This window comes from Motacilla alba, unplaced genomic scaffold (assembly GCF_015832195.1).
Source record: "Motacilla alba alba isolate MOTALB_02 unplaced genomic scaffold, Motacilla_alba_V1.0_pri HiC_scaffold_28, whole genome shotgun sequence".
NCBI classification, from domain to species: Eukaryota; Metazoa; Chordata; class Aves; order Passeriformes; family Motacillidae; genus Motacilla; species Motacilla alba.
In genome coordinates this window covers 3,244,611-3,266,301 of record NW_024037374.1, presented here as the reverse complement: position 1 = coordinate 3,266,301, position 21,691 = coordinate 3,244,611, and the positions used below count along the sequence as shown (strand labels likewise).

Sequence of the window (21,691 nt, the reverse complement as noted above, 5' to 3'; positions counted from 1 at the left end):
AGGGTCTTCACCGTGGAGCAGGAACAGCTGCTTCATTGCACTCCTGGAGAAAGCTCTTGGCTGGTTCAGAGCGCTGAAAGGCGTGAAGGGCAGAGAGGAGGCCACACCAAACAATGCTTCTGTTTCCACAGCCTCCCCTCTCCGTGTCCCAGAAGGAATTGGATGGACTGTGTTCTTCTCTCCAAGTCGTCTTGTTCAGCAGGAGCAGCTCAGCACCAGGAGCTGAAGGAGCTGAAGCCTCAGGCCACAAGAGCTGGGCAAGAGGAGACTTTCTGAGCAAATGAATGCTGCTAATATGGACCTAGCTGAATGCAGCAGATAGAATCCTGGAATCACAGAATCCTTTCTGTTGGAAAAGACCTCTGAGCTCATCCAGTCCAGCTGGTCACCCAGCAGTGCCAAGCCCAGCTCTAAACCACGTCCCTGAAGTGCCAAGGCCTGGACAGCAGCCCTGAGTGAGGCCTGAACAGCAGGCCCTGAGCCAAAGGTGGCCTCTGGATGAGCCTTCCAACCAAAGGTTATCTTTGTATCTGCTCACTAATGAAATATGCATGCTCATTAGCACTGTGAAAGATGTATCCACTCATTGGTGAAACATGTATTGACCTTTCTGTATTTAGAAGCTGGACAAGGCCATGAAATCTGACATCTGGCCTTGTTAGGGGCTGAATGGTCAAAGTCACCTCCCTTGGTTCCTCCTTGGGCCCTGGCCAGGCTTTGGGAGGAAGCCAAGAGGAGGATGAAACCAGATGTTCCTGCACTAGCAGTGCTGTCAGTTTGTTCATTCAGCCCTGTCAGAGCTGGGCCCTCTCACAGCGAGGTTGGAGCCTCACCTGTGGCTGGAGGCAGCTGCAGCAATTCCCAGTGCCCAGGAGTGGCTCTGCAGCCCTTGGCTGTGACAGCTTCCCCCAGCTGCTGTGTGGATCTGGGGGATGGCAAAGCCTGAGGGTAACTGGTGCTGGATCTTTCTGAATCACTGCTGCAATCTTTGGTGGTGATGGTTGGGTGCATTGCTGGACTTCTCCTTTTGTAATTTTTTGCAGATGTACATTATATAAATTACACAATTCCTGCAGTTGGTGTCTGTGTCTTTGGTGCTGACCCTGCCCACTGGCAAAACTGACCCTGTGGGCTCCATGGAACCAAGGGGCCCTTGTGACACTGCAGGGCCTTGTGTGACCAGGGGACCATGGTGACCCTGTGGGGCTGAATGGAATCAAGGGGCCATTGTGACACTGTGGGGCCTCATGGAACCACGGAGACCATTCTGACACTGTGGGGTCTCATGGGGACAAGGCTCCATTGTTTTCCCCTCCCTGGCACTGCCCAGTTCAGCCTTTCCCTGCCCCTGCCCCAGCCCAGCAGAGTCAGGTCTGGCCCTGCAGCAGGAACTGAAGGCACTGGAGCTCAGGGACAACCACTCTGTGCCTGGAATGCTCAGGAGATGCTCAGCTCGGTCAGCTCCTGCTGGTCCAGGGACAGGGCAGCCTCTTGCCAGGGCTCCTCTGCACACCCACGGGCCCCTGCTCTGCTCCTGGCACATGCCAGCTGGCCCCCAGAGCCTTTGCCAGGGGAACACGTCTGTGCTGGCCTGAGCAGCCGTTGCTGCAGCCCCTGCCCTGCTCCCCAGAGCCCCGAGCTGGGGCTGCTGCTCTGCAGAGCTCGGGGGCTGTGCTGCCCGGGCCCTGGGCTGCCTGTGCTGGGCTCTGCTGCTCAGCCTGGCACACAGAGGCAGCTGATGCTGCTCCTGCACTGACCCCCTCCCACACAGGCTCTGCGGGGCCATGGAGGGGGCTCGGAGGTGCCTGCCTTGTTCCAGGGCTGCCAGAGGGGCTTGGGGCTGCCCCGGATCCTCCTGGGGGAGTCCCCTGAGGGTCAGAGGAGTCAGTGCCCAGACTCCTTTCCCTGTGCCTGCTGTGTCCCCTGGGTGCAGAGCTCTCCTGGCTCTCAGCAGACATTCAGTCCTTGATCTCAGGGTGACCCCACCCTGACCAGGCCAGTGCCCTGTGAGCTCCACTCCCTGCTGGTCCCTGGCACACGCTGTCCCTGCAGGTCCCCTGTGTTCTCCTGGCAGCTCCCAAGGCCCTCCAGACAAACATTCCCCTGCCATCAGCCCTGGCACAAGCTGCAGTGCCCCAGGAAGGTTCAGCACAGACCATTCACCATCTGATGGGCACTGGCCACCAACAAGCAAAACCTGACCCTGACCTGAGTCCCCTGACAGCCCCAGTGAGACCCCGATCTCATCCCACTGAGTTCTGGGAGAACAAGGAACACAAGGAGCCTCTTTGCAGTCCTGAGAATGGCTCTGGAGGGGAGCAAAGCCTTCCTGCCCTGCACTCAGGAGATGCCCTTTGCTGATGGAGCTGCTGTGCTGGAGCCCAGCTGTGTCCCAGCAGTGCCCATGGCCTGTCCCTGCCTGAGGTCACAGCACGGACACGCAGCAGGACAGGGACCCAGCTGCCAGAGCACTCTGGCCTTGCACCCACAGCAGGACTGGGAAGGGGAGTGTGGAGCTGGGAAGAGCAGATGTGGGAAGAGGCAGGGCCATTGTCCCTGGCCGTGCTGCTGTGCTGGAGCCTCTTCCCTCCACCTCTGCTCACAGGCACTGCCCCTGCAGAGCCAGAGAAGGGCTGAGGAAATGCCTTGGACACAAAAATCAGGGCAGCCACTGGTTTTTATTCAAATGCACAAGGAATGAACCTCCTAAAAGTCTTTGAGTTTCAAAAGAAAAGTAGATGTTCATGTAGAAAAGCTAAGAGTAGTAGTACAGTATTTAAAAAAAAAAACAACATTATTACACTGGAAAAATAATAAGAAAAGGTCCCAATGAAAAAATAGACAAATAGGTGAAAACAGCAGAAAGATTGTAAAGAGTTACATTCTGATCGTTCTATAGCAGAAAAGAGGAAGTTTATTGTTTCTGAAAAGATACCATCATCATTTTCCTCAGGGCATCCTTGAGCTCCTGGTTCCTCAGGCTGTAGATGAGGGGGTTCAGGGCTGGAGGCACCACCGAGTACAGAACAGAGACTGACAGATCCAGCGATGGGGACGAGATGGAGGGGGGCTTCAGGTGGGCAAATATGCCAGTGCTGAGGAACAGAGAGACCACGGCCAGGTGAGGGAGGCAGGTGGAAAAGGCTTTGTGCCGTCCCTGCTCAGAGGGGATCCTCAGCACAGCCCTGAAGATCTGCACATAGGAGAAAACAATGAAGACAAAACAGCCAAAACCAAAGCAGGAACCAACACCAAGAAGCCCCAGTTCCCTGAGATAGGATTTGGAGCAGGAGAGCTTGAGGATCTGTGGGATTTCACAGAAGAACTGGCCCAGGGCATTGCCATGGCACAGGGGCAGGGAAAATGTATTGGCCGTGTGCAGCAATGAATAGAGAAAGCCACTGGCCCAGGCAGCTGCTGCCATGTGGGCACAAGCTCTGCTGCCCAGGAGGGTCCCGTAGTGCAGGGGTTTGCAGATGGACACGTAGCGGTCGTAGCACATGATGGTCAGGAGGGAAAGCTCTGCTGAAACAAAAAAGATGAAAAAAAAGAGCTGAGAAGCGCATCCTGTGTAGGAGATGGTGCTGGTGTCCCAGAGGGAATTGTGCATGGCTTTGGGGACAGTGGTGCAGATGGAGCCCAGGTCGCTGAGGGCCAGGTTGAGCAGGAAGAAGAACATGGGCGTGTGCAGGTGCTGGCCGCAGGCTACGGCGCTGATGATGAGGCCGTTGCCCAGGAGGGCAGCCAGGGAGATGCCCAGCAAGAGGCAGAAGTGCAGCAGCTGCAGCTGCCGTGTGTCTGCCAATGCCAGCAGGAGGAAGTGGCTGATGGAGCTGCTGTTGTACATTTGCTGGGGCTGCACATGGAGACCTGTTCATGGGAAAAAAGACACTGAAGAGTTAGAGATACCTGTAACCAAAATCAAAGTCATTTCCCATACACCCTCCTCTGTAACACACAGAAATGGTCTTTAGTGCTTTCAAAGTCTGGGGTTTTATTTATAAGCTCCCCCATATCTCTTCCAGTGTTCCTGGATATCAGAAACCCTCAGCATTTTTGCTGCATCCAGGGAGAACAGAGTAAGTTCTTTGAGGCAAGATGATGAGTGGTGAGTGATGGGAGATGGTCTGTCATTCAGACCTGTTCAGAGTTTCTCTGGGCTTTAACCTTTCACAGCTGGAGGGTGATCACCTTCACATGCTTCCTCTAAAATGTCACCAGGTATTGCTGAGAGCAGATGGATCCACCACAGCCCAGCTCCACATTTGTAGCCAAGGACTCACATTGTTCATTTCATCAACCCAGCAGCATTTTCAGTGTCAGAACACCTCTGCCTTTCCCCATCAATCTCATAACCCAGAGATGCTCTAGGACAGGTTTGCATCCTGGATTAAAGCTCCCAGCTTGCGCTGAAATCTCAGGGAGAATTCCAAGAGTCCTTCTCATGGCACTGGATTGAGGGAGATGCAGCTCCTTCCCTGGCTGCACTGACAGCATTGCCCAGAGCCGGGCACTGGGGACAGCGTCACCCTGAGCCAGCTGTGCCCCCTGCCAGAGCCCCCAGTGCCGGGCAGCTGCTCCCAGCCCTGTGCTCTGCAGAGGAAACTGGGCCTGGGGCTGCAGAGCTGCCCCACAGCTCTGCGGCAGCTCTGCCTGAACAGGAGGGGCTTCACGCCTTGGAGCCCCAGCCCTGAGGGCAGAGGCTTGGCTGGGGGACAGGAGGGAGGGGGCTTATCCAGAGGGAGGGGCTGCACTGGAGGGGCTCCTGTGGAGATCTCTAAACTCTCCCCGCCACAGCATTTCTGGGTTTTGTTTTCCCTCCTCCCCTGATCTCTCTGCTTCCTGGAGATTTTCCTCTTGCAGGTGTTTCCCTGTGCCTGATCCCTCCCTGCCTGCACTCACAGACCCCCAAATCTCTGTGCACTCTCCTTGGCCCTACAGAAGCCTGCCTGTCTGCAGGGCACTGGCTGGGGGCAGGTTCTGTTTGCAGCTTGGAGAAAGGCCAGCTCAGACTGAGCCTGATGGGTGCAGCAAAGGTGATGCTGCTGCTGTCCATGGGCAGAGTGGCTGAAAGCACATTAGGGATCTCCTGTGAACCTACTGATCACTAAAAGGAATAGTTCAGATGTCTCAGGCACTTTTCAAAATTCAGCACTAATAATTCATAATTACCATTTAATATTTATCCCTCCCTCCCTGACATTCTCCAATAGTGGGAAACCGAATACAAAGTCTTAGGAAATTTCCTCAATTTGTCAAAATCCTTGTCTAGGAAATATTCCATGACTGATCAGAACCCCTCAGCATGTCAGAGCTTCATGAGCATTTCACCTCCCCTGCACCAGAAATACTCAGAGTTGTACTCACAGGGTCTGTAGGCATTGGGATGTTGCAGCTGTAGGAGATCACTGCAGGAGCTGCAGCTGCATTGTCCTGCAGCCAGAGGTTCCTGTGCCAAGGGCTGGCAGGGATTCTGCCCCAGGCACTTCTCAGCACCTTCCCAGCCCTGACTGATTGAAGCTCTCTGTGCCTCTGTGCTGTGCCCGGGCTGGCTGCAGGCAGTGCCCCAGCCCTGCTGGGCTGGCAGAAGAGCTGCTCAGCAAGAGAAATGTGCTTTTCAAGCTCTTCTTGGTTCCCAGGAGCTGCCTCTGTGCCAGGAGCCCGGCCCAGCTCAGCAGCACAGCCACAGCACAAGGACTTTAATGAGCCTCTGGGGCTTTGTGCTCAGGCCCTGAACATCAGTCCCTGAGAGGCAGCTGAAGAAACCTCTCCAGAACTCCAAGTCAGAATCACACTCCAAAGTTTCTTGGACTTTTAATGGGTCCCAGGGAGGGACACGACTGAAAAAGTGTCCCCAGGCCCCAGGCAGAGCAGAGAACTGCAGGCAGTGATGACAGCTGGGGACAAAGAGAAGCCAAGGCTTGGTGCCCTGGGGCACAGCAGGGTCTGTGCCACCAAGGGCTGGCAGGAGACACCTTGTCCTGAGGCCCTGGGGCCTCCTGGCACAGTCCCAGCCAGGCTGGCCACTGGCAGCCCCTTGTCCTGCCCTCTGCATCCCCCCCTAGCCCACATGGCAGTGGCCTCAAGGATCTGCTGGAAGGAGTCCCTGGGGAGCCTTGCTCAGCAATGGCCCTGGGGGCTCCTTCATGCTCCCAGGGACTGCAGGCTTTTCAAAGGACTTTGGCTTTGGCTTTTGCCTTGGAGTCTCTGAGAGGTTTGTGCAATCATGGCCTCCAATTATCTGCAGTAATTAGTCCCTGCAGAGGCTTTGTCAGTAGCAACATTCAGTGGGACTCATTAATACTTCAGAGTACTTCTGCTTTTTAGCTACTTGTGTTTCCCTTTTGATTCAGACACTTTGAGAAAGATTGTGCAGTCACAGCCTCCAATTATCTGCTTTATTAGCCCCTTGAGAGCTTTAATCAGTAATGACACTCAGTGGGGATCATTAATGCTTCAATGTACTTCAGTTATTTTGAGGTACTTGGTGTTTCCCTTTTGGTACAGACTCTGTGAGAGGTTTGTGTAATCATGGCCCCAATTATCTGCTTTAATGAGTCCCTTGAGAGCTTTGTACTGACACTCAGTGGGACTCATTAATGCTTTGAGATACTCAATTTTTTTAAGGTACTTTATGGATTTATGGATACTTTTAGGTAATTTTAAGAATTTTCATTCCTATACTAAGTCTCTGAGAGGTTTTTGTGCCATCCTGGCCTCCAGTTCTCTCCTTCAAGGAGTCCATGAGGAGACTGTGTTGGGGATTGACCACAGTGAGACTCATTAATGCTTTGAGAAACTTTGGGTGTTTCTTCTCACTTTGCTTCCTGGAAAGGTTTGTGCAATCTCCTCTCAGGCCCTGAAGTTCAAGGGCTGAGCTCTAAAAGCTCCACAGCGCTCATTAGGATGAAGCAAGTCCTGACAAACCGTGGCTCTGCCTTGATTTCCCTCTGCTCTCATGCAGTTCATCAGGAAGTTTTCTGCAGTGGTTTTGGTTCACCAGTTTGAGATTTCTTGGCCAATGCATCAATTAGTGTGGTGGGTTCAGTGTTGGCTAATTACCAGGGCACTCACTAGAATATACTCACTCATTTCCTACTGTGAGATAGGATGAGGAGAAAGGCAAAGTAGGCTCAAAACCTAAAAGGGTATCAAGAAAAGTTTATTAACAGTAACTAAAGAAAGAGTAATAAGAATCTGAACAAAACTTTCAGAACACTTGTATCTCCCTACAACCTTTTCTTTCTTACTGACAGTGTAAACAGACAAAACCTAAAACTTTCAGTCAGTTTACCACCTCTTTCTTCAGTTCACTTTGGGAGAGGAGTCTCTCCTTCATGCCTGGGAGACTTCTCCTTAAGAAAACAGTTCTCTTGGGGCCCTTAATTCCCATGAATAGCAGCTGCCCAGAAAATCTGCAGTCATGAAGTCCCTCCTATTTTATCTTTGCTTTTCCCACAGCAGTGTTTATGGGCCATGTCAACTGATGGGGTATTAGTTTAAAGATGAGCTGTTTAAGAGCAAAGGTTCTCTTCATCCATTTCTGAAATCTTCTTCATCTCTGGGGACAGAGATCTTCTTCTCTCCCTGAGGGCACAGGGTCTCATCACTCTTTTGGCTTTCAATGTGCAAACTTTTCAGGAGATCACAGCTACTTCAACATTTGCTTACTGCAGCATTGAGGCCATTGCTTCACAAGTCATCTCCCCATACTTTTCAATGCGTTATAGGGAAAAAGAGATGGGGCCTGGCGGGCTCCCTGGGAGGGGGCCAGGCCTCACGGCAGGAGCCACTCGGCCGGCCCTGGCTGAGACAGGGACCTGGTCAGCCTTGTTACCTCTCTGCCAGCCAGAAGGGAAGGAGACCCTCCCCAGGCTTTTTTGTCATTAACAGAACCATGTACAGTTTCCTTAGTGGTTTAACAGATTGTCAATTTTCAATGCAATTACTGATTATTTTTTTGTCACACACAGAGGAAACTGCTAGCAGCTTCTCTTAGGACATCACTTCTGTGATGCAAAACCACCACAACAACACCGAGCTCCTTTGTCCATATGCAGTGGTCATGTAGCCGAGGCCTCAAAAGCCCTCCTTGGGAGATCTCGGGGCCCTCTCCAAGGTGTTTTAAAATGAAAACCTTCAGCTCATAGTCTAAGAAAATGACCAGAGGACAATGACCTGTCTGTCCTGGCTACTTCTGTCTGGGAGCAATCCTTAAGTATATGGAATTTGGGAGGCCAAATTCTAGTTTTTGCCATGGTCCCTGGACATGAAATATGGTTCTATTCCATAGGAATGAAGAAACAGAGATCCCCTGTTTCAGGGGCAGATAAGAAGTGACCACCAGAGGCCAAGGCCAGCCAGAGCTGGCAGGTTTTGCTCTGAAAGATACCCTGCATATAGGAAATTTTTTGGGACAGTACCAGTTTTGGCAATGGCCATCTGAAAAGATGGACAGTTGTTTTCTATAGCAAGGAAAGCACAGAGTCCCAGTGCTCCAGGAACTTATGAGAGGCAGCCTTTGACATCCCAAGATCAGCCAGACCTGTCAGGGGGCCCCTGGGAGGCCAAGCCAGCCAGACCTGTTCCATGTTCCCTGGGTTCCATGGGGCCCCACAGTGTCCCAATAGTCCAAGGCTTTCATGATGTCCTGAGGTTTCACAATGCCCCCTTGGTGACACACGAGGCCCTGAAGGGTCACAATGGCCTCCATGGGTCCATCAGGCCCCACAGAGTCACCATGGCCTCTGGGTTCCATGCAGCCCCGCTGTGTCAGCATGGCCCCTTGGTTCCATGGGCTCCAGTGGTGCCACAATGATCCCCTTGGTTCCATGAGGTCCCCACAGTGTCCCAGTGGTCTCCATGGGAAGGAAAGAGCCGAGCCCCAGTGTTGCAGGGGCAGTCAGCAGAGGCCAAGGCCAGCCAGCCTTGACGGTACTGGCAGATTGTGCCTGGGAGCAACCCTTGGATATACAGAATTGTAGAGGTGGAATCCCAATTTCAGACATGGACACCCAGAGGAGAAGGACGGTTCTGTTCTATAGGAAGGAAAGCAGAGAGCTCAAGTGTTTCAAAGGCAGATGAGATGTGGCTCTTGGGAGGCCAAGCCAGACCTGTTTGTCCTGTCATGGAGGAATCCTCGGATATATGGAATTTGGGAGGAGGAATCTCAATTTTGACCACAGACACCTTGAGAAGAAGGACAGTTCTTTTCCATTGGAAGGAAAGCAAAAGCCCCAGTGTTTGGAAAGCAGGTGAGAGGCAGCTCCCAAGAGGCCAAGGGCAGCCAGACCTTTCTGTCCTGGCAGCTTTCACTTGGGAGCAATCCTTGGATGTACAGAGCTTTGGAGGTGGAATCCCAGTTTTGGCCATGGGCACCTGGTCAAGGTGGATGGTTTTTACCTATAGGAAAGAACAGTGCAAAATCCCAGTGTTTTGGAAGAAGATGAGAGGTGGCCCCCTTAGGTTAATCCAACCAGACCTGTCTCTCCTGGCACCTTTTGTCGAGGGGCTATCCTTGGACATAGGGCATTTTGGAGGTGGAATCTCAGTTTTGGCCATGGGCACCTGCACAGGAAGAAAAGGTCTTTGCATTAAGAAGGAAAGCCCAGAGCCCCAGTGTTTCAGAGGCACATGAGTGCCAGCCCTCAGGAAGCCAAGGCCAGCAAGACTTGTCAGTCCCAGCAGCTTTTGCCTGGGAGCTATCCTTGGATATAAGGAATGCTGGAGGCAGATGCTCAATTTTGGGCACGTGTGCCTGGTCTAGATGGTTGATTTTTTCCCATAAGAAAGAAAAGCATGTGGTCCCAGTGTTTGAAAGGCAGATGAGAGGTGGCCCCTGGGTGGCCAAGGCAGCTAGAGCTGTCTGTCCTGGAAGATTTCATCTGGGAACAATCTTTGCAAGGAAATTTGGAAGAGGAACCTCTGTTTTGGCCATGGGCTCATGGAGGAGGACAGTTCTCTCCTATAGGAAGGAAAGCCCAGAGCCCCAGTGCTCCAGGGGCAGATGAGAAGCAGCCCTCGACATGCCAAGGTCAGCCGGACATGTCAGGTGCTCCCCAGGAGGCCCAGCCAGACAGACCTGTTCCATGTTCCCTTGGTTTGGTGGGGCCACAATGTGTCACAATGGTCTCCTTGGCTCAATGAGGCCCTGGAGTGTCACAATGTTCCCCTTGCTTCTGCAGTGTCACAATGGCCCTGTGCTTCCATGAGGCCTTGCAATGTCACCATGGCTTCGTGGTTCCACACAGCCCTGCTGTGTCACAATGGCTCCTTGGTTCATGTGCCCTCGCTGTGTCACAATGGCTCCTCCATGACACTATTAGCTCCACAAGGTGACCATGAACCCCTGGTTCCTTGGAGCTCTCCAGTTGCACAATGGTCTCCTTGATTCCATGAGGCTCCACAGTGTCATAATGACCCCTTGGTTCCATGGGGTTCCGTAGTGTCACCGTGGTCGCTGTCAGAGGCTGGATGAGATCGATGTCCCGAGACACCTTGGGATGCTCGGAATGCCCGTGTGGGGCCAGGGGCGGGTCAGGCCTTGGTTTGTGGTGGGACAGAGCCCCGCCCCCAGCCCTGGCCTGGCACAGCTGTCAATCACACAGCAGGGGCAGTGCTAACACAGCTCTGATTGGCTGAGCTGTCAATCAATCATACAACAGGGGCAGCTGGTGTCTAGCCTGACTCTGATTGGACAGGCACCTGGCAGTCCCACCCCAGGGGTGGGCCCATGGAGGCCCAGGGGGTTAAAAGCCGGAGCACGAGGCCAGCCCATGGTCTGGATGCTGCTTTCTGCTGGGGTTCTTTTGTCTGTGGTATTGGGAGTTGAGCAGTTGGTATCTATGTGCATGTCTTCCTACGGCTCTGTCTTTCTGTTGTTCTCTATTTCTTCTCCTTCTAATCCTACTTACCTGGAACATTTTTGGGTAACTTACCATCTTCAGAGTTAAGGGGTTTTAGGTTGACTTTGCTAAGATAAATGAGTTATTGCTATGACAAGAGTTTTCTGTTGAAGTGGATGTTGTATTAAACCTTTTGCCAAAGTTCCTTGTTTGTCTATATTTTGACAGTAAAATTTTGTGTCATTTTGACCTCTTAGCTCAGTTGGTTAGAGCATGGTGCTGGTATCACTGAGGTTGTGTCAGAACCCAGGATGTTCCTCTGGCTGTCCTAGATGCCTTGAGACCATGTCAAGGGGCTCCGAGACCTTGGCATGGAATCAAAAACATCTCTGCTTTTAATTTTACCCTATGGAAAAAATTACCAACTTTGTGTGAAGATTTACAAGCCAGAAGAGTTGGAGTAGAGTGATAGTTATTTTGTCACAGGGTGAAAAAGTAGAATTTTGGGATTTTAGAATGGGGGTTCAAGAGGCGAGATGGAGGAATCTGGGGGTATCCTGTCCTCCTCCTTCTTCTTCTTGCCCTCCATCTTCTGCTGTGATGGTGACACGTTATGATTGGTTTAGAGACAGACTGTCTAACATAGGTGATAGGTGTTAGAATATTATTGTAAAAAAAAGTACACGTAGTTCTTAGTATAAAAAGTTAACGCCACCCCAAGGGCAGATGCTGTGCCACAACCCAGCCAGCTGGACAGATCGTAGCTGTTAAACCACTAAGATGCTGAACACGCCTATGTGAAACACAGATGTTAAAGACGAAAAAACCCAGGAACCTCCTCTTTCTTCTCTAGTCCATGAAGAAATAGCGGCCCTGGCCCCCATCTCAACCAAACCAAACCCCAGCAACTACCAAACAGGAAAACAACAGAGGCTACATGGAGTTCTTTTTCACGAGGAAAAAATACTTTTTTTGTGGTTTCTAATTTTGTCATGGATAACAGTTTTCTGGGGAACTTTGTTATTGTGAAGTTGTTGTTATTACTATAAGCTTTTTTAGAGCTTGTGGATGGGCCATGTCAACTTATGGGGTATTGTTTATAAGATGAGTTGTTTAAAGATAAATATTTTTATTATTTATTTAAATTTTGTTTTTCTCTCTTGGAGTAGAGATCTTCTCTTGGATGCACTGGATTACTTTTTTTTTGGTTTAAACTTTTGATGAAATTACAGTTAATTTAACATTTTTTATCTTAGTATGTTGAATTTGGTTTGATATTGTTTGATATCATTTGAATATTTTATTTTTTATTGTTTTATGTGTTATATAGAAAAAGAGTTTTTTCTTTATAGCTTATAAGAGGATTTTAGTTTGAAGATGTTTTTCTTATTTTTCTTTTTTTTTTGGATTTAATCTCTTGTTTACTAACTTTGATGGTTTTATGTTGTTTTTTTTAATATGTTTGTGTTTTCTTTTTCTTTTACTTGTAAGAGGATTGAAGTATTGAAAGGGTTAACACCTGACCTGCCAGTAACTTGTGGTGGACATTGTGGTTGGGATTGGTTTTTTGGTTGGTTTTTGGGTTTTTTTGTGCTTAATATTAGTTGTAGGGTTATTTTGTGTGGGTTGTAGGTTGTAGGGGTTTTGGTTTGAGTTGTGTTGGGGGAAGGGGACTTGATGGTAAGATTTTAATAGCTGTGGCTAGCTTTGTTCTGGTTGGGGTTTTGTAGCCTCTTTTGTTTTCCTGTTTGGCAGTTGTTGGGGTTTGGTTTGGTTAGAATGGGGCCGATGGGAGGGGGCAGACTGGAGAGGGGGGAAGGGGCTCGCCCAAGGCAGGGTTGCTTGGTTTGGTTTGGTTTGGTTGAGATGGGGGCCAGGGCCAGGGCCGCTACTTCTTTGTTGACTGGAGAAGAAAGAGGAGGTTCCTGGGTTTTTCATCTTTAACATCTGTGTTTCACAGAGGCATGTTCAGCATCTTAGTGGTTTAACAGATTGTCAGTTACACAACGAGTTTTGTATTACTTTTTAAAATTATTCTCTCATCAAACTTATGACAGACATTCAATCAAGAAAAAACACTTCTCAAAGCATTGACTTGGCCCATTCAACTTCACAAACTCTAAGCCTGTTCAATGTAATGTTAATCAAAATTTGCAGGAGCACAGAAAGAGAAAAAGACACAGAAAGAGAAAGTCAAAAAAGATACAGAGAAGCACACACACAGCTACCAACTCCTGGATTCCAGCGGTATTCAGATGGAAATTCCAAGAGGAGGTAGGGTCAAGATGTGTGCTTGCCTTGTGGTCAGCCTTCAATACCCCTTGGTCTTCCTGGGCCCTTCCCCCAGGTGGGCCTTGGGCTCATTTGGTCCCTCAGGAGCTGGGCTGGGGGCTGCAGAGGTGGCTGTGGAGCATTGCCTGTGCTGTGCCAGGGCCTGGCAGCCACTGCTGGGCTGGGATAGAGGCTCTGGGGGGATTGGGGTTCCAGGGCAGGGCAGTGCTGGGCTTGCAGGGCAGGGCAAGGCTGGACCTGCCCCTTCCTCCCCCACCCACAAAATGTTTCCAGCCAACAATCTCCTCCAGTCTGTCACAACTGGCAATGTTGGAAGTGGAATCCCAGTTTTGGCCATGGGCGCCTGGACAAGTGTGCTGGCCCCTTCTTGGGCCCCCGAGGCTCCCCTGATGGGAGGAAACCTCTTTTAACAGTTCTGTGCCTGGACTGACAGACACACGGGACTGTTTTTGGTCTTCAGGTTGCTGTTTATTGTTATCTTATCAGAGGTTTGGCACGCCATCTGCACCAGACTTAGCACACAAGGAAGTACAGCAGAAATGATCACAAGATGTACAGTTTTAAGGTCTTTTAAAGCTGTTTTCTGCAATTAACACTGAAAATGCACTTCATTTCTACCTTTCTGCATATAACTAATCCTTTGTCTGTCCACATAACCTCTGCCCTCTGGGTTCCCATAACCAATCACCCTGTGCCAGCAACACTGCAGAAAATGGAGTAGATGAGGAAGAAGAAGCAGCTCAGACAACACCCCAGATCTTCCATCTTGTCTCCTACCTACCTCTACACTAAAATCCCAACACTCTAAATATCTTACCCTGTGACAAACTACACTATTCTCCATTATCTATTTCACACACTTGTAGACTCCAATTCATCCCAAAGTCCTGGAAGCTCTCTCCATGGGCGAAGGTTAAAAGCAGTGCTTCCCTGGGGGTCAGGATGCCTCAGAGCAGGCAGAGAAATATTCCCTGTGCCCTGGGTTCCGGCACCCCATCCACTGAAAGACTCTCTCAATGAGACATTTCAAAGGAATTACAATGATTTTTGTACTCTGAGTTGGACTCACTGGAGAAATAACAGCAGGAGATTCTCAGGTGCTCAAAACAACAAAACAGACTTTACTGGGAACTTTAGAGAATCAGAGAAACTTTGGCAAAAGGTTTAAATGACATTCAATCAACAAAGAACACTTCTCAAAGCATTAACTTGGCCCATTCAACATTGCAAACTCTAAGCCTGTTTAATTTTAAGTTACTCAAAATTTGCAAGAGAAGGGACTTAGAAGAAGACACAGAAAGAGAGAAAGACAAAAAAATACGGAGAAGCACACACACAGCTGCCAACTCCTGGATTCCAGCAGTGTTCAGATAGAAATTCCAAGAGGAGGTAGGGTCAAGATGTGTGCTTGCCTCGTGGTCAGCTTTAAATACCCCTTGGTCTTCCTGGGTCCTTCCCCCATGTGTGACTGGGTCATGACCCAAGCGCCAGCCCCTTATTATCTAAAAACTCTCATACCTTTCTCTCTGTAGACTACCCTCAGGCAACTCCATGCAGCCTTCTGACTCCTTCTCTCTTCCTTCTGTGGGACCAGCTAACTCTTTCCTGTCCCTTGCACCACCACATGAGCCTGTCTCTCCCTCACACGACATCTTCCCTTTGCTGCCCCTCACACAAGTGCCCAGCTCTTTTTCCCCACAGCACAGCCTACAGTCTGCAGTTGATTCTCGGCCAGCTAACCCACTCCTTTATAAACCCACTCTTTGGAAAACATATCCTATTAAGGGCAAGGCACCCACACCTTTCTAAACCCACTCTTTATAAAACACATCCTATTAAGGGCAAGGCTTTCCCCACTCTTTGGAAATTAGTCCAGCTGCAATTTATCAGGAGCAAGATAGCCTTCAGCTCTTTCTCTGTACTCATGACAATCTGTCCTCCCACACTCTGTGATGTCACAGCCAGCTCTGTGATGTCACATAGTAAACCAGCAATGTCATAGCCTACTGTATGGTGTCACAACCTGGTCTGTGATGTCACACCAGCACAGAATCACAGAATCACAAGGCTGGAAGAGACTTTGAAGATCATCAAGTCCAACGCATGCCCTAACACCATCTCAGCTAGACCATGGCACTCAGTATATATCCAATCTTTTTGTAAACACATCCAGGGATGGTGACTCCCCCACCTCCCAGGGTAGACAATTCCAGTACTTTATCACTTTTTCAGTAAAAGCTTTTTCCTAATATCTAATTGTGATAAATAGGTGTGATTTGTGCTGACAAAATTTAAAGAGTAATCAACATTGATACAGTAATTATGATTTGGTGAAAACAAAATGGTTAAAAAGTGAAATGCCAGCAAGAAGGGAGGGGAGGGGTCTGCTACCCCCCCTTTCTCCTGCAGATGTTCAGGGCAAGAAGGAGTAGGAGATACCTATTACTAAATTTATCTGAAAGAGAGGGAATACTTGGGTGGAAATCAGGAACATGTTAATTATATGAGATTTATTGCTTTAATGTTAGAACATGGTATTGGCTGATATAATGTTAGTTTTGGCTCATACTATACCAGCTTGGTGTGCATGTGTAATCCAAAGGTGAAATAAAGGACACCTGAGGAAGAGGAGAAGCCTTCCTCAGACCACCCCCAAAGAGTGGTGTGACCACGTAAAAGAATGGTGGAGCATGTGTGATGAAGATGATGATGAGGGTGGAAATACGAATGTGACAAATCGAAAATGGGAGGAGATGGTGATGGCACACAGCATAAAAAGGGGAATTGTAACTTGATGACCTTGTACGTGAGGTGGCAGGGGTCCCAAAGCCCTTGCACTCCGTACCCTATACTAATTTTCTTACTTCTGCATTATTATCAGAACCAGATTATTCCTCATTTTACCAAATTATATTGTCAATATTTTGAGTGTATTCAATTTTATATATTCTAAACTACTTCATTAAAATTGCAGCTACATTTAATTCTGTTTGGTTTTTATTTGTGATTGGATAATTGGGCAAACATACCACTGGGGTTCCAGGGCAGGGCAAGGCTTGACCTGCCCCTTCCTCCCTCACACATGAAATGTTTCCAGCCCACAATCTGCTCCAGTCTCTCACAGTAGGCAATGTTGGAGGTGGAACCCCAATTGTGGCCATGGGCACCTGGCCGAGAAGGACAGTTCTTTTCCATAGGAAGGAAAGCACGGAGCCCCAGTGTTGGAAGGCAGGTGAGAGCCTCACTAGTCCAAGGCCAGCCAGACTTGTCAGCAATGGCAGATTTTGTCTTGGAGCAGTCTTTCGATTTAAGGAATTTTGGAGGTGGAATCCCAATCTCACCCATGGGCACCTGGATTAGCAGGACAGTTCTTTCCCATAGGAAGGAATGCATGAAGCCTTCCCCAGTGTTTTGGGGACAGATGGGGAGTGACCCTTGTGAAACCACTGCCAGCCAGACTTGTCCTGGCAATATTCCTATTGGAACAATCCCTGGATAAAAAGAAATTGGGAGGTGAAATCCCAATTCTGTCCATGGGTGCCTGGAGGAGAAGGAGAGTTCTTTTTCACAGGAAGGAAAGCATGGAGCCCCAGAATTTCAGCAGCAGATGAAAAGAGACCCTCAACATGCCAAGGTCAGCTGGACCAGTCAGGCATTCCAGGGGAGGCCAAACCAGCCAGACCTGTTCTGTGTTCCCTTGGTTTTATGGGGCCCTGAAGTGTCCCAATGGTGCCTTGATTACAAGAAGACCTGCAGTGTCACAATGGACCCTTGGTTCAATGGGGTCCCACAGTGTCACAGTGGCCTCTAGGTTTCATAAGGCCCCGCAGTGTCACAATGGTCCCAATGATTCCCATGGGGCCCTGAAGTATCACAATGGTCTCCTTTGGATCCCTGATGTCACAATGGACCCCTAATGACACAAGGCCCTGCAATGTCACAATGGACCTTTGGTTCCATGCAGCTCTGCAGTGTCAAAAGGCCTCTTCGTTTCACCAGGCCCCACAGTATCACAATGGTGCTCTTGGTTCTGTGGGGACCCCCAGGGTCACAATGGTCTCACTGGTTCCATGAGGCCTCACAGTGTCAAAATGCTTTGCTTATTCCATGGGGCCCCACAGTGTCCCAATGGTCTCCTGGGTTCCATGAGGATGTGAAGTGTCCTAATGGTCTTTCCATGGTTCCATGAGGCCTTGCAATGTCACAATGGACTTTTGGCTCCATGGAGTCTCACAGTGTCACAATGGCCGCATGGTCCCATGACACCCCAAAGTGTCATAATGGTCACTGTGGTTTCATGAAGCACAGCAGTGTCACAGTGCACTCCATGATTCCATGAGGCCCCACAGTGTCACAATGGTCCCTTGGTCTCACAGGGCCCCACAGTGTCACAATGGTCCCTTGGTTCCATGGGCCCTGTGCTGCTGCATTCCCCCCTCCCCTTCTCAGGCCGCCCTGCCAGCTGAGAAATGCTCCTTGGGCCTCGGCCTTGGCCAGCAGCCCCTGGGCTCAGCTCCTCTGGAGCTCATCACAAACACTGGCTGCCCCAGGCCCTGCTGCTGCCCAAGGAGCTCCTGCTTTCTGCAGGAGCAGCCCTGGGAACTGCTTTTGTTCCCTCAGTGCCACAACATCCCTGTTCTCACACTGCCAAAGAAAGCTGTTGATGCCGAGTGCGGCCAGGATGAGCCATTGCTGGGACTGAAGCCCCTCTCTTGGGGCCCTACAAACAGCGCTCCAAAAGGAGCCCCTTGGAGCTCTCCTGGGCCAGCGACTCCCTCGGAGTGGGGCCTCTCCCAGCCGGGAACTCTCCCGTTTGCTGCACTCGGGGATCCCTGAACAACGACGGAGCCTGGGCAGATCCCCCCACTCCTCCAGGCTCAACCCTTTGCCCCATGGGGAGATGCCAAAGCCTCCCCAGTGAGCATTTCCTGCCCTCAGGGGAATTTCTCTCAGGTGCCTTGCACTGACTCTTGGTGTCTGTGTGCACACAGGAGTGCCTGTGCTGGGGAAATGGGGCAGAAATGCTGCTCTCTGAGGGGCTTGAGTGCCTTGGACAGCTGAGTCACTCAGACATCCGGATATCAGTAAGTAAGGTTAAGTCACGAGGTCCAAGCTAAGTTAAATGCTGCTAAGAGTTGTTCTTTTGCTAAGTTGTTAAGTTTAATTTAAGTTATTAGCTAAGTTAAATATTGTTAAGTGTTATTCCTCTTTTAAATTGCTAAGTCATAGGTTATAAGTTAGGTTAAACACTGTTAAACGCTGTTGTTTTGCTATATTGTAAAGTTTAAGGTATCAGTCATGGTTAAGATTTAAGTTAAGTCCTCTTAAGTTTGAGCTCTTTTAAGCTTTTAGACCATATTCCGTTTATCCTTGCCCTCACTGTCCTTGTGTCACACACACACAGGGCGACAGTTCTAGGTTCATTTCTGGTTTGATTGCCTGGATTTGGTTTGGTTTTGTTGTTGCTTTGTTTCCTTGGTGTTCCTGAAGTGTCCAGTCAGGAGCAGAGTGACTCTTGCCAAGGAACTTTGTGGTGCTGTTGCTGAATATTAAATCTGGTTTTTGCTGATCCCTTGTCAGGAATTTTTTCAGCGCTCTCAAGCCCTCGTTCAGAACAGGGTGAAGGAGCCCTGGCCCAGGCTCTGACCCTGGGGGACACAGGGATGCTGCTGGGGGATCCCAGTCCCCCTCTCCCACCCCCCACGACCCCAACCCCTCTTCCTGTGTCAGGCTCTGGGGTGGATCTTTTGGAACATCCTCTGGGGGAGACTGCGGCGCTGAGGGCAGGGGGACCCCGCTGTGCATGGACTTCTCTGGGGGGAACGGGGGGGGGGGGGCAGAGTGACCTCCCCGGTGACCTCACATAGCCCCTGTGATGTCACACAGACCTTTCATGATGTCACACACACTCTGTGATGTCACACTACTGCCTGTGATGTCACACAGCCTTCTGTGATGTCACACAGCTATCTCTGTGATGTCACGTAGCCCCCCTGTATCACACAGCCCATGTGATGTCACAGAGTCAACTCTGAGATGTCACCCTGTGATGTGATACAGCTGCTCTGTGATGTCACAGAAGCCTCTGTGATGTCACAAATCCACTCTATGATGTCACTGTCTATTCTTTGATGTCACAGCCTGCTCTATGATGTTACACAGCCGCCCGATGATGTCACAACCCACTCTCTGATGCCACAGAGCCACCCTCTATGATGGCAGAAGCTGCTCTATGGCCTCACACCCTACTCTGTGACATCACAGACAGCTCTGTGATGTCAGAAACCCCTCAGTGATTTCACAAATCCCTCAAGAACTCAGTTACATTTAAACACTGAAGTTTGTTGTACTCAGAAGAGATCCCTGTCAGGGACACAACTGAGAAAGTGTCCCCAGTTTCCAGCCAGAGCAGAACACAGGAGGCAGTGATGACAGCTGGGGACAAGCAAGGGAAAGGTGTCTCTGGTGCTGAGCAAACCTGGATGTGTTTCAGGAATGCAAAGGCCCAAGGCCTGAGCCCCAGCCCCTGGCAAGGCAGATCCTGTCCCTCCCTCCTTGCTCAGGGCTCTTCCCGGGATGGGCACTGGCATGTGGGGATGTGCAATGCCAAGGGCAGGACCCTTTCTCTGGCTGTTCTCTACTATGTCAAAAGCACCCACCACCTCTGAATCCACCCTTCAGTCCCTCCCAGGGCGCTCCTCTGCTGTCCTCGGTCTCCACCCCACTGAACACAGAGCTCCTGTGTCCCTATGGAGCGGTCAAGTGCTTGAGGCCATGGGCACCTGGACAAGGGGGACAGTTCTTTTCTACAGAAAGGAAACCACAGAACCCCAGGGTTTTGAAGGCACATGAGATGCAGTCACCACAGGCCAAGGCAAGCCAGACCTGTCTGTCCTTGCAGCTTTTGTCTGAAAGCAGCCTTTGGATAGGTGGGGAGTTTGGAGGTAGAATTCCATTTCAGCCATGGGTTCCTGGACTGGAATGACAGTTCTTCTCCACAGGAAGGAAAGGACAGAGCCCCAGTGTTTCAAAGGCTGACTCGAGGTGGCCCCAAGGAGGCAAGGCCAGCCAGACCTGCTTGTCTTGACAGCTATTGTCAGGGAGGAATCCTTGGATAGACAGAATTTGGGAGGCCAAACCCCACTTTTGTCTATGGGCATCTGGACAAGAAGGAAGGTTCTTTTCCATAGGAAGGGAAGTACAGAGCCCCAGTAGTTCAAAGGCAGATGAGAGCTGGCCCTCAGGAAACCAAGGGAACTGAGATAGTCCTGGCAGCTTTTGTCTGGAAGCTGTCCTTGCATAGAAGGAATTTTGGAGGTGGATTCTCAATTTTGGCCATGGATGCCTGGACTTAAAAGATGTTTTTTTTCATGGGAAGAAAAGCACAGGCCCCTGGTGCTTTGAAGGCAGATGAGAGGTGGCCCCCAAGAGGCCAAGGCCAGCCTGAGCTGTCTGTCCTGGCAGGTTTTATAGGGGAATAATCCTTGGATAGAATCCAATTTGGAGGAGGAATCCCAGTTTCAGCCATGAATCCCTGGAGGAAAACAATAGTTCTTTCCCACAGGAAGGAAAGCACGGAACTCCAGGGTTTCAGGGGCTGACGAGAAGTGACCTTCAACAGGCCAAGGTCAGCTGGACCAGTCAGGCAGCCTCCAGGAGGCCCAGCCAACCAGACCTGTTCCATGTTCTTGGATCCTTGGGGCCCTGCAGCATCACAATGGCACCTTGGTTCCATGAGGCGCTGTAGGATCTGAACAGATCTTTGTTTCCATTAGGCTCAGTGACAGAACAATGGTCTCCTTGGCTCCATAGTGGCACACTGGCCCCTTGCTTCCATGAGGCCTTGCAGTGTCACAGTGGTGTCCTTGGTTCTATGAGGCCCTGTGGTGTCAAAATGGCCCCTTGGTTCCATGGGGACTCAGTGTCTCAGAATGGTCTCATTGGTTCCATGAAGCCCCACAGTGTCACAGTTGTTGAAGTGTGTTTTTGTTTTATTAGTATGATTCTTGTTTGATTTAGAATTTTGTCATTTCCTTAGGCTGTGTTTTGGTCTCTGCCCCTTTTCTCAGAACTTTCTTTACTCCTCCTTTCACAAAATGCCAATCTCTCCCTAAAACCTGCCTTCTCTTGAGAAACTTCCCTGTCAGTTTTGTATTTCTTTAAACTTCATTAGTTTACTGAAACTGTTTTTTTCCCTTGGGATTCTTCATGGGTTGATATTTGTACGCCCACCTTGTATTTTATCTCCAGTTCTCCTGATTAGTTAAAGATTGTATCCTCCCCTCAGCCCTCCTCTTGTTTATAAGCTTTGTCTGCCCCGAGCTTGGCGTCCTGAGACACTGAAGGGGAAGTTTTACCATCAAATAAAGTTATCCCAGGAGCCGTGGTGCTGCTCTTTTGATTTGCGCTGTGCCTTCCCTGGCAGCTGGGATCAGCAGACCTTGAGAGAGGGGGACTGTCACTTCCCCGTCACCATCTAGCTGGGACGAATGACAACAATGGTCTCTTTTGGTTCTGCAGTATCACAAAGGCACCTTGGTTCCACGAAGCCCTGA

At 50.0% G+C, this 21,691-nt stretch overlaps 1 protein-coding gene across 1 annotated transcript; it reads right to left on the bottom strand.

Annotated features, from left to right (window-relative positions):
• Positions 1-2,891: 2,891 nt before the first annotated feature.
• LOC119696375 (olfactory receptor 14J1-like) lies at positions 2,892-5,525 on the bottom strand. Its single transcript, XM_038126090.1, has 2 exons — positions 5,368-5,525; positions 2,892-3,870 (listed from the first exon to the last, which is right to left on the bottom strand). The coding sequence occupies exon 2, from the start codon at positions 3,845-3,847 to the stop codon at positions 2,915-2,917; it is 933 nt and encodes a 310-aa protein (XP_037982018.1). The 5' UTR covers positions 3,848-3,870; positions 5,368-5,525; the 3' UTR covers positions 2,892-2,914.
• Between the last annotated feature and the right edge of the window lie 16,166 nt (positions 5,526-21,691).